The sequence below is a fragment of the Centruroides vittatus genome, unplaced genomic scaffold (assembly GCF_030686945.1).
Source record: "Centruroides vittatus isolate TY-2023 unplaced genomic scaffold, ASM3068694v2 contig_823, whole genome shotgun sequence".
Classification (NCBI taxonomy): Eukaryota; Metazoa; Arthropoda; class Arachnida; order Scorpiones; family Buthidae; genus Centruroides; species Centruroides vittatus.
The window spans coordinates 15213-27889 of record NW_027122536.1 but is presented as its reverse complement, the minus strand read 5'-3'; the positions used below and the strand labels follow the sequence as shown (position 1 = coordinate 27889).

The following is a 12677-nucleotide window of genomic DNA, read 5'->3' as shown; positions in this document are numbered from 1 at the left end:
CTAGTAAGTGTTTACGAACTTTCGGTCTAGACCAGAAATAAAGTGATTTCAATTGAACTACTTTTTTCCCTACGCAATTACGTAGATGACCGGCACGATTCTGTCGTTATTAGGAAACGTATGATATACTGGGGAAAGACGCTACTAATTTCAGATAGCCTCAAATTAGGAGGCCTAGTCGTAGAAATAGCATTGCGCTCTTCTAGATTAGCTTCTGTAAAGACTAGTAGAACCTAATCAAAGTAAGATACTTAAAGAGGGGTCTAATCTATTTTTGTTTTCTGTCAAGGTGAGGCCCTCCTTTTCCCTTGTGTGGTGTCTCCGCTTTTGTTCAAATAACTAACACGGAACTAAGGGTTAGATAAATATTAGATACGATTTATTAGATAAATGTAGTGTACATAAATATTGAGAATACAAATGGCGAGTTATACAAAGTTATCCTAGTAGGGAGTGTGTATGTACGTCCTCCCTAACCATTAGGAAGACGTCTGGCCTCGGGTCCTGGAAGCAGGGCGGCGGCGAGAATGAGCGGAGCTAGGTGAGCTTTCTGGTGCGGCCGCTGATGGAAGGGGAGCTCGCGAGGCTTGCTGGGTACTGTAACAGCGGCTTCAGCTACAGGTCGCCTTCCTCGGCCCCCAGGTAGAATTTTTCCATGCGGGCCACTTCATCCCAGAAATCGGATTCCAATTCCGAAGGACACTTGTGGTTGACAGGGAGGAGCAGGGTGGCCGGGATGCAATGGTGCCGGCGTTGCGAGTGGTTGAAACTCAGGGCTGCCTGCAACAAGACAGTATTCACGTCCGGCTGCTCAGAGGGCGATATCAGTGTGCTGACCGATGTGTCCCACCATTCCGAGTCTGAGTCCATGTCTATAAAACGGGGGTTTACGTTAGTGAGTTAGACAGACTCAGCCAGTTTAATATCTAATACAAATTTAAAATTGTCGAATGCCCTGAAAGATTTAAATGATTCCGCGGAGGGTTCCAGGGGGTGCATATATGTCGTACATCTCCCTATGGCCGTATCGCGGAATATATGACGAGGTCCACTGTAATGTATGTGGTCCTTTCTTTAATGTGATAGTATAAGTAAAGGCAGAAGACAAAGGATCGGTCAATAGGTAAAGCTTAATAGGGAAAATCGGCGGTTCCTGAGAGGTCCATGTAATTTTAACCAGAAATTGCTGGTTGTGACAGACCAGAACGGCAGCCCAATCCTGGGGACTGGTCTGGTCAGTGTGGAGCCCAAGGATGAGTAACGAGGATCGAGGGAGGAAAGGTATTTGCGGATGCATCTCTCGCAAATGGGCTGCTAAATTAACACTAGCTCCCTCCCAAGGGCAATGGAGATCTAGTATGGGACAAGATAATGGCGCAAAAGCGCAAAGTGGTCGATGCGTTTCTCGATCCGCCTCGGATAAATATTCCTGGCAGCCGAAGGGTTGATTTTCGCATGGCAACTGCATAGAGAAGACAATTTGCAATACCACGCGAATCCTGATATTTCCGAGAGCCTTGCGGCAGGTGTGGCAATTGGTAATCCTTGGCCAATGCTTTGAGCACACGATGTTGCCATTTGTACATTTGTACACCAGCTCCTGCGTGAGCTCATAACATATCGGGCACGTCAGTAAAGAGGTGAGCGCCTGTTCTTGTCCCGTGGTCGCCATCTGTCTGGAAGAATAGGGAAAAAGTTAATTATGGATGAGGCAAAGATGAGAAAAGATGAAAAGAAAAAGGCTAGTAATATATTTCATTGCTAACCTTCTTTAGTCTAATTCCCTGGGCTCAGGGGAGGACGGTCGGCTGGTCGCGGGGAGAACAAACAGCGGGATGTGGCTATGATTATGGCTCAGCTGCAGCATGATCCATGGCTGCTCGGGGACAGGGCCGCGGCTGCATAGGGCATATGGAGGCATACTTTGTTGTTTCTCGGTTATTTCGGTTTCAGATTGTTTGTGTTCTGATTCCCCCGCGCTCGGTGTCCTCTTCACTTTCCCTTTCCAATATTTCTCCTGTTGGGAGTTGAGTAGGGATAGAAGCTAAGATGAATTTGTCCCATGGATCGAGATACGAGGATAGGTCAAGCTCGGCATTTGAGGGTAATGTTTTGAGTTGAGCATTATTTTGGTGTTGCCTCAGGTGGGCTTCTTTGTGGGCTGTCGTTGGCTTTATTCGATCCGCATGAACGTGCAGTTTCTGTTTGGTTTCTATGTGTTCAATTTTAAAATTAACAGGATTGAGAGCTTCGATAATTCGATAGGGTCCAGACCATCAAGAGGCTAATTTTCGTTTTAACCCTCGTGGCGTGACGACTTCCTTTAATAACACCCAGTCTTCCACCTTATAATGGGGAGGGTTATTTTGTCGCCGATGTCGTTCTTGTCAAGCTTCGGCTTCCTGTTCAGCCACTTGTTGAGCCGTTTGATGCACCATTTTCATCCGTTGTTGTAATTCTGAGGCAAAATTGTCTTCTATATCATAGTGCACCTCCACCGGCTTAGTAACTATATCAAACTGATAGGTAGGGTCTCTTCCATACAAAAGAAAGAATGGACTTTCATTCGTAGAGGCGTGCACTGATGTGTTATACGCGAAGAGAGCGTAGGGTATCCATTCATCCCAATCGTGTTGATCTCTTGCTACATAATACGCTAAGATATCAATTAGTGTTTTATTAAATCTTTTCACGACGCCATTACTGGCAGGATGATAGGCCGTGGTGAGGAGCCTGTTTATGTTTAGGAGCTCACATACGTCTGTAAACATTTTCGAGATGAAATTCGGGGCTCTGTCCGTTAGTAATTGTGTCGGCGTCGAGTGACATAGTATGATGGTAGTAACAAAGGCCTTCGCGATCGTCATGCTGCTGGTAGTGGAATAGCTTCAGCATACTGGGTAAAATGATCGACGAATACCAAGATATATTTATTCCCCGTAGTTGCGAGAGGGAGTGGCCCAACGATGTCCATCGCAGTACGTTCAAAGACGTGTGAAAGGGGAGCAAATAATTGTAATTCGGCTTCGGCTCGGCGTCCCCGCCGTCGATGTTTCGCGCAGCTTAGACAACTTTGGCAATAGTTTCGTATCTCCTTGGTCGTTTCTGGCCAATAAAGCAATTTAGCTATTTTGGTTCACATCTTAAGTTCTCCCAGATGTCCAGCAATGGGATTATCATGGAATGTATACAAAAGATAATCTTTCAGGGTGGCAGGGACAACAATTTGTTTCCACCAGTCGGACTGGCCTTTATTGGTGCCTTTATGGCATAGGGCGCCTCCTTCATTGAGATAGAATCCGTCCAAGTTAAGGCCATTCCAACTTCCTCAGGTTGCTCCGTCTTGCAACCATTGTATGAGGGATTTCCAACGAGCGTCGCCTTGTTGCGCCTTCGCTATTTGCGTCATGGAAAATATAGGTTCTACTTCCTGGACTTGGTGAATCAGAATACGACTAAGAGCATCAGCATTTTTATGAGACTCTCCGAGTCTCATAAAAATGCTGATGTATAAAAATCCTGCCTTGTGAACAACGTCAAAATCGAATTCTTGGAGGAAGATAATCCATCGTGACAGCCGAGAATTGGTAGTTGAGTCCTTACAGTCGAGTAACCAACGCAGAGGCCGATGATCCGTTAGTATTGTAAATTTTCGCCCGTTTAAATAAGGTTTAAAATATCTTACAGCCCAAACAGTAGCTAAACATTCCTTCTCGGTTGTACTGTAGTTAAGTTCGGGTTTCCTTAATAATCGACTTGCATAAGCAATTGGTTTTTCTGCGCCATTTTTCTTTTGGGATAATATGGCTCCTAGGGAAACATTCGAAGCGTCCGTAGCAAGTATAAAAGGTTTAAAAAAATCTGGTGATTTTAATAATGGAGTCGAGGTTAGAATCTGCTTTAAAGTCTCAAAACTTTCCTGTTGAGTCGGGCCCCATTCGAAAGGGGTATCTTTCTTTAATAAATCCGTCAGTGGTTTAGCGATTTTTGCATATTGGTCTACATGTCTACGATAATAACCAGTTAATCCCAAAAAGGATCGAATTTCTCGTTCATTTTCGGGTCTAGGAAGTCTAAGACACACTTTACCTTATCGCCATCCGGTTTTATACCCTGTTCGGAAATTTCATGGCTTAAAAATTTTATCTGCCTCTGCAGGAAATGACATTTTTTTGGTTTTAATTTTATTCCAGCTTCGCCTAATCTTCGGAATATTTGTTCCGAGTGTTTGAGTTGAGTAGGGAAGTCAGGACTGAAAGTCAAGATGTTGTCCATGTAAACGAGGCATGTCTTTCCCTTAAGACGATGCAGGACGAAGTCCATTGTCCTTTCAAATGCCGCAGGGCTATTACGTAGCTCCATGGGGCAGTGGTTCCATTGATAGTGCCCATCAGGTGTGGAGAAGGCGGTTCTCTCCTTATCACATACACTTAGTTGCCAAAACCCCGAAACTGTGTCCATTGTGGAAAAGTACTTCGCTTGTCCCATCAAGCTGAGGGACTCCTGCACTAAGGGCAGTGGATATGGATCTACTTTGGTGATTTTATTTAATTTACGGTAATCTATTACTAATCATAATCCGCCCAATTTCTTCTTAACGAGGAGCGCCGTGGAGCTCCAGGGTGACGTAGAATGTTCGATGATATTATTCACTAGAAGTCCATCGATTATTTCATTCAATTGCTGACATTGCGCATACAGAATACGATAAAAAAGGGAGTAAACGGGCGCCACATCGCTGGTATCAATTTTATGTTGCACAATATTGCAATACCCCAAATCATAATCATTTACGGCAAAAACGTGTTGATATTTATATAATAAGGCTAAAAGCTCTTGTTCGTCTGTCAGAATATTGGTCCAGTCAAATAGTTGATTAAATTCGCCCTTTGATAATTTTTGCCGTTTCTCCTTTTCGGATAAACCCTACTGGGTCTGTTTCCTGGACCGCCTCGAAGTATATGCCCACCTTTTCTCCTTTCTTTAAAGTTATTGTTTGGTGGGTCGAGTTACGAAGACAGATAGGTACCTGTCCTTTTTTGTTGGGTATGACCAATACATCGGCTCCGAAAATTCCTTCTTGGGCGAGGGGAAGTGTCTCGATTACTCCCATTTTATTACCTTGGTGGTGAAGACCCCAATCCGGGGTCTTCACCACCAAGATAATAAAATGCCGACTCCCCCATGACATCTGTCGGGGGGGGGAGAGTCGGCACAATTCTACTAAAACTACCTCCTTTCCTTCTTCTAATTCTACCTACCCTGGTGATCCCCTTTTGGACCTTATAGCTGCAGTTACCTGGGCCCTTCCTGTAGTTGTCTTCTGACTTGCCTGGCCCTCTTGGTTACTCTCCGTTGTTACGTCGTTTAGTTCCTTTACTGGTCCTTCTCCAGACATCATAGAGTTTAACAGCATTAATACCGTAAAAGGGGGTATAATTAATTCTCCTTTTTTTAAGTTGATAAGGAAGCCCTTATCAGTGATCATATCTCTACCGATAATGCCGTCACAAGGATACGTAACATCTATATCTACTAGACAACAGGCAAAGGGAAACTGCAGGTTGCTGATTTTGAAAGTAGGGTTCGCAATACCGTACGTTTGAATGATATGGCCAGTAGCACTCCTTAAATCGGTCTCTTTATGGTGGTCGACCTGTATCTTTTCCTTCATTGTTTTGGCAAAGGCCTTCAACAAGAGGGATACTTTAGCTTCGGTGTCTATCTGCACAATGGCTGGGCTCCCTCCTATATAACATTCAAAAGTAGCTTTGCTCTGAACGTCGGGATAGGTAATAGCAGTTACCGACTGAGCCCTTGGCCTCCCGGTTTGCAATTTTTGCTTTTTGTCCTTTACGGGATTTTGTTCGGCACGGGAGGGCCTCTGTTGAGGATGGAACCCCAGACTTTTCCTATTATTATACGGAGATCGCCGACCCTTGACGATTCGCACATTTCCTTTCCACCTGTTGGGTTTCTCCTCCCTAGCACGACCCCTATTGCACTCATTGCCTTCGTGCCTTCTTGGGGCTTCCGTATGCTCAGCTTCGCTTTGTGTACGGGTAAGAGAATCACTGTTACTGTTTCGGCGATTGGAGGGATTACGGTTCCTATAGGGTTGATTGTTCGGTCGGTTAAACCCACGACTAGGTTACCTGAATGGTATCCTCCTTGCTGGAAAGGCGGATTATGCTGATTCCCTCGATTATTTCGCCTCCCTGGAGCGGTTCTAGTATTACCTGTCGATGAGGTTCGTGTTAATCCTTCCACTCTGGCTTTAAGTTCCTGCATTGCCGATGTTAGTTGAGCTATCTCGTTCTGTGAGGGGGAGTCTGTCATCCGCTCGCTATCCCTGACTGTTCGCATAATTCCTCGAGGATGGGCGGTAAGCTGTTCGATTGTCTCTTCGCTGATGGTGGCTTTGATCGCCTCATCAAAGGTTTCAGCTTCGCGGCTCATTACCCTCTAGCGGATCTTTATATCTATTTCGTTAAGGAATTGCGCTTTTAATCGTTCATCTAACTCCTTTCTTTGAATGCGCTGGATAATAGCAGTTTCCGCGGCATCCACCCCAGGCTCTGGCGTGATCTCAATTTCCATGGCTAGTGCTTGAAGCTGGGCAGCATATGCTTGTACATTCTTGTCCTGTCTTTGTTCGCAGGTATAGAATCTACTAAGCCTAAACGAAAAAGGTTCCTGCTCGAACCGCACGATCATTAAGCGCTTGAATTCGTCAAAGTCGTTGACCTCTTTAATCTGTCGGTCTTTCCGGACGAATTCCCGAGCTATCCCAGTGAGTTTGAGTTTGGCTACAACCAGCATTCGGGCTTTTGACCATGCCGTGACTTTCACTACATCCGGTAAGGAGTCAAAAAAATCCATGACTCTGATGCCTCCCATTTCTCCGGTAAACACGGGCAGTAACGGAATTATTTCGCCCAACCCTCCTAGCGTAAGGGGATTTGGATTCGGGTTTGGGAGAGCTGGCCCTGCAGCAAATTGCGGATTCCCCTCCATTCTTCCTAATAGTTTCAATTAAATTGGAACTACCTCCGCTAATAATTCTAGTCCTTCTATCTACGATTTAGGTCCCTAATTCGACAAGAATTGTCCTTATTATTCGAATATGGTCCTTTCCACTCAATCGATAATTCAAAGGAGTCGAACCCCACTCCTAAAAAACCAATTTGTGGATGCGCCGGGAGGTGGACAGAATCGCACCTCCTTTTTCTCGGCTACAGTTTGGGGAGACCTGTCCACGGTCAAGATGGCGGTTCGGATTCGTTACGCGTCACGCGTTACGCGAGTGGAGGAAGTTGATGGGTTCGACGATGGAGCAACGGCAGCGATACTCGAATAAAAGACATTACCAACGTATAAAACAACAACAATTTATTAAGACTAAAGCTACAGTTACAATAGAGGTGAGATACTGTCGCCTAAGTTCGGATACATGGAGGGAGAGTTTACATGAAATTTGGGAGGTCATACCTCGTGATCCGGGTCGGTCTTTCCTCTAGGTCAAAGTATCCTCGGCAAGGTATTTCTTCGTTCGACATCGGGTTCCCTCGGGTCTCGGGACGCACACACTGTCTAATGGACAATACGTAACCGCCACCTTTCCTCTTTTTCGTCGCCCTTTTATCGTCTCGGTCATATTTCTTTCTTTCACCAACCAGCACTATTCGAATCTTGTTCCTCATGATTCATGTTTTCTTTGTGGGAACCAAACAATAAAATATTTTATTGCTAGCATTTGGTTCCGGCGGGTTCGAATTTTTACATAATTATATATCAAATACTATGATATAATATAACAGAAGAATTAGAAGTACGAAATAATGTAATAATCTTAATTGTCATCTGCTAATTTACCAATATATTTATACATTTTGCAGAAAACAACAAAGTGTGCAGATGTGTTTGCATATCTATTCTGCAAAGTACCCTGTATCATATTTTCGTGTTTCAAAAGACGAAAATAAAACGCTCAATGGTCAAAAGCGTACGTAAAAGATTTTTCGTAAATTTTAAATAATTAAAATTTACGAAAAATCTTTTACGTACCTTTTTGACCATTGAGCGTTTTATTTTCGTCTTATGACGAAATCATGACTCTTATTTAATAAAAGTTAATCAGTGTAAGATTTTGCATGCTTATGTTAATTATCAAAAGCAAGAATAAATGTTACATTAAATGTGCAAAAATAAAAATGCACATAAAGTTCAATTCACTTTAATCCACGTCATTCTACTAGTAAATAATTTTATTAGAATATAATGCCATAATTGTGAATCCGATTCATTCTGTCGTTCGTCGGTTCGGATCAACATCTGAATAACAGTTGTGTCTAAAAGAATTTCTTTATCTTGATATCACTGTATTTTCATTGTGTATGAAGTATCCGTGACAATAGAACACACTGCTGTTACTGCTAGAGTCCGGATGAGTTAATAAGAACGGTTAATGCAAAAACAATATTTTAGCCTTCACTTTTAACTGGCTTTTCTCTCTTGGTTATAAAAAACTTTATGTTATAACCATAACTGGTTTCATGGTAAGGCCGCATCTTAGTCATCTTAGTTTGTTTTACCCCGTTTGCACTGTGTATTTCAATCTAGATTGTGATCAAAGTTGGCGACAATGTGGTTTCAATTTCCACTGAAACGAGGTTCAATCGCGTTCAACTCGAGAATTATTGAAACAAGATTCAGTCATAAGAGAGTTATCGCAATCTCACACTCGCGAAAAAATATAAGATGGCCGGGGCACACGTGTCGGGCTATCAACGGAAAAATAAAAAGACATCTGTCTATTATTAGATATATGGCAAGAAAAAATATTTATTTCGAACCAAAACTTCCATTTGGTTTGTTGTTGTTTGTCACTTATTCTGTAGTTATGTCAGTTTTATCGTCTCGTGTAATAACGAGTTCTTCTCAAGCGGACTGCCTGTGCAAACACTCGACAGTTTCTATCTAGATTGTAGGTAAATAGAGATTGAAGTGTGCAAGCATAGTATTACTGTATTTACTCTGTGTTTCTTTGTCTCCGGTTATTTGCCAGTCTTTTACGTTTTATTTTTTAATTGGATTATTAATAATATAAAAAATTTAACTCTTTCGACAAAAGTATAATATAATCTGCGTTAAGCAAAATTTAAAGCAGTGGTTTACAAATACTGAGTTTTTTGAATTTGCTAAAATCACGCCAAAAACTTGATTCGTCTACAATTTTACACAAATTCCATGTATTAATTGGTGTGTGTCTGTGTGTCTGTACATAAAAAGTGTAAGATAAGTTTCTAAAAACAAAGTTCAAAGTTTTGCATAAAAAAACAGACTCAAAATATATATTTTAAAAAGAAACTCATATCACATTTTAAACACAGCCGAGTCTTAAGAAATTAGTTAAATTTTGTAATAACTGGCGGACTTTGTTTTAGAAAAAACCAGATAATTTGTGTTAGATGAGGAGCAATTTTATTAAATTGATGTGTTTTTTCTGCTATGAAATGACTATTATTTACGGAAAAAGAACTTGTTGAATAAACTTAAAATATAAACAAATTTGAAACTTTTAAGATTTACATATATTTGATATTAACTTATTGGAGGAAGATAAACCAGATGGAAAAATCTGGAAGTGGTCGACTTCCTTTTTGGGACTTTCATGAAGATTTCGGTCTCTTTTTTGGCATAAAAGCTAATGTTTGTCCTCCTCCTAAAACACCAATGTTAGCTTCAACAGTACCTTCAAATTTGGAATTTAATGAAAATTTTGAAGGAAGAGTGGTAGCAGCAACAGCAGCTTCACCACAACGAAAAAAAAAAACAAACACCTGAGCGTACAAGAGTAATTTATACATTATGTCAGAAAGCAGGAAGGAAAAGACGAAAAATGGTGGAAGAAATTAGACGAGAGCGAAAAAGAAAAATTAAAAATTTTACAAAACATATTAAATATAGTTTAAAAAAATAATTTAAATGAATAAATAATTTTACTATTTGGCTTTAAAAAATATTAATTATATTATTTTTGTATTTTATACTCATTTATTTTTATTAAAACAGAATAAATGAAAAACACAACTTTGGGATAACTGAAAATTCAGAAAAGTTATCATGATAAAAACATTTTTTATTTAGTTTTTATTGTTTTTGTTTTTAATAAGTGCGGAAAATATCAGATAACTAGTCTAATAAATAGTAAACATATCTAATGACAGTTGAAACATATTTTCATATGTTTACCCAATAAATATTTCTGACATTTAAAACATTTTTAATATATTTTTTGTCTCTTACGTGAGACACCGTCCTTGTCTTGAAGTGCATTCTTTCCAATTCTGAAATAGTTTATTAAGTATGTATGTTTAAACTTTCCTATAAAATATCTAATTTGTTTGACTTTTCAAATTTCATATATACAGGTTCGTACTCAAATATTTGTTATAAATCCCATTAACTTTTCCTCATCAAGTTTGTATAAATTCCAATTCTCACGTCCCTTACAGTACAGCACATTAAGAAAATAAAACAGCATATGACTCACTATATGCAAATATGCTATTGCTTCTTTGACTTCTTAATTAGTTATTTTTTTATAATTAACAGTTACATAATTTTTGTAATTGTCGAATAATTAAAATTAAAAATAAAATGTTTTATTAAATTAAAATAGTTTATTCTGTTATTAATCCACACCATAAATCTATGCGGGTCTGAAAACAATAAAAAGGCGTTATTTATTATTTATTAACAACATCCTGTATAATCCGTGTACAAAATTAAATATTTATCAAATTTATCTCTGAACTTTGTAAAATATTCATAAATATTAAAATTGTTTTCAATGTTGAAGTTTAGACTATTTACGAAAAAGTATAATATTTTTTGAGTCAATCTTTAACCCTTTTCACACTACCATAGAAGTAACAGTTACAATGGTGTTATTAGAAAATATTATATTTTTTCGTAAATAGTCTAAACTTCAAAATTGAAGACAAAATATCCTGAATCATCATTGAACATTGGATTAAAATTATTTTTTATCTTTTGTACTTTGTTATAATTTCTTTTATCGGTTAGTTAACTTCTGCCCTCGAATCTGAGTGTAAATGGTAATTGTGAGAGATTCGTAGAGTTAAAATATTTCAAAAACATTTAATCAATGTGAAGTCATTAGCGGCAACATTCCATGAAGAAAGGATAGAAAAGCTTGTCTACAGCTATGACAAATGCCTCAATCTTCACAGTGATTATGTCAAAAAGTAATCATGTTTGTACCTAACTTTTGGTAATTAATTCCTTTTGTTATTTACACTTGACTTTGTTTTATGGACCATTGGAGCTTGAAAAAACAGCCTACGTAATTAAATAACCCGTAAATAATATTTTAAAACTGCAGTACAACTTACTCTATAACGAAACAAATTAAGAAGCAGTTTATATATAAAATAGTGCAATGCAAACTAATAGAAAAATAATAACATAGAATATAATACAGGCAGATAAATTAACGTTCTACGAGAGAGTCGGGAATAAAATATTTACGTTTTGTAAGACGTAAAATATTTGACATTTTTTATATCTCGAATTTTTCTTAAAACTCGACACTCGACGTCCTTTTTCGAACGAAATACTTCATTTTTCTGTAATAAGTCTGTTTATATTCTAACATTGACTTCTGTGAGTCGTTCATTGAAAGAGGCAAGACAGTTTATTGTATTAGATCTTCAATCGTAATTTTACAAGGAGGTGGCCTCTTGGCTACTAAAAGTTCTACAAAGACAGAAAGTGCTGAATATATGGCACTCAGAACCTGTAAAAGAATATTAAAAAATCATTATATATACCGAAAGAGATGTTTGTATTTAATACGCTTTTTACGAATACGAATTGATTTGTGTTTATGCAGTTATAAATCATATTTATAGAAGATAAATATATTATAAAAGAATGTATTTAATGAACTTACTCGAATGAAGAAGTTCTTTTTAACATAAAAGAATCCGCCGACGTTTATTCCAAATGGAGTTTTACCAAACCTTTTCATAAAATTTAACATCTTTTAAAAGAAATTAAATTATTTTAACACATTACATTAATAGACCTCTTGAAAAAATTTAAATTAATTTGAATTACCTTCAGTTTTGTTTCTAACGGTAAATCAGCAGAACACAACTTATCGATTTCGATGAACTTTTCATACAACTTGAAAATTAAAATTTATGTCATAAACAACAATTACATAATTCGTATATAAATTATTATATATCATATTGAAATTAACAAAAAATTATATGATTCTAAATGCAAACCAAATAAATTTTGTTGATACGTTTACTTTGATACGTTTGCTCGATATTTTCTTCGAACATTCTTTGAAAAAATCTTTTTAGGTAAACAAATAACGTGACGTTTTAATTAGTAAAATATTCTGATATAAATATACTGAAATATTACGTTATTTGTCTCCGTAATAAAATTACGTAAACGTATGTTCGAAGTGAAAACAGAGATCAAAGAAAAAAATATATTTCTCTTACAGACAATACATTTAAAAATGTGTCTTTTATCCAGACGTCCTTTCTCACGCAGTTGAGGGATAAGACAATTTCACGGCGGAGTCGATCCTTTATTTGAGGCTTCTCGTCCGCCTCACAATGTAAAAT

At 38.4% G+C, this 12677-nt stretch overlaps 1 protein-coding gene across 1 annotated transcript; it reads right to left on the bottom strand.

Annotated features, from left to right (window-relative positions):
- Positions 1-964: 964 nt before the first annotated feature.
- Positions 965-1672, bottom strand: LOC136982339 (E3 ubiquitin-protein ligase Siah1-like). The gene has a single exon (XM_067278814.1). The coding sequence runs from the start codon at positions 1670-1672 to the stop codon at positions 965-967; it is 708 nt and encodes a 235-aa protein (XP_067134915.1).
- Between the last annotated feature and the right edge of the window lie 11005 nt (positions 1673-12677).

Excerpts from the sequence above, each read along its gene's own strand:
- LOC136982339 (XM_067278814.1), bottom strand. The coding sequence starts at position 1,672 with ATGGCGACCACGGGACAAGAACAGGCGCTCACCTCTTTACTGACGTGC.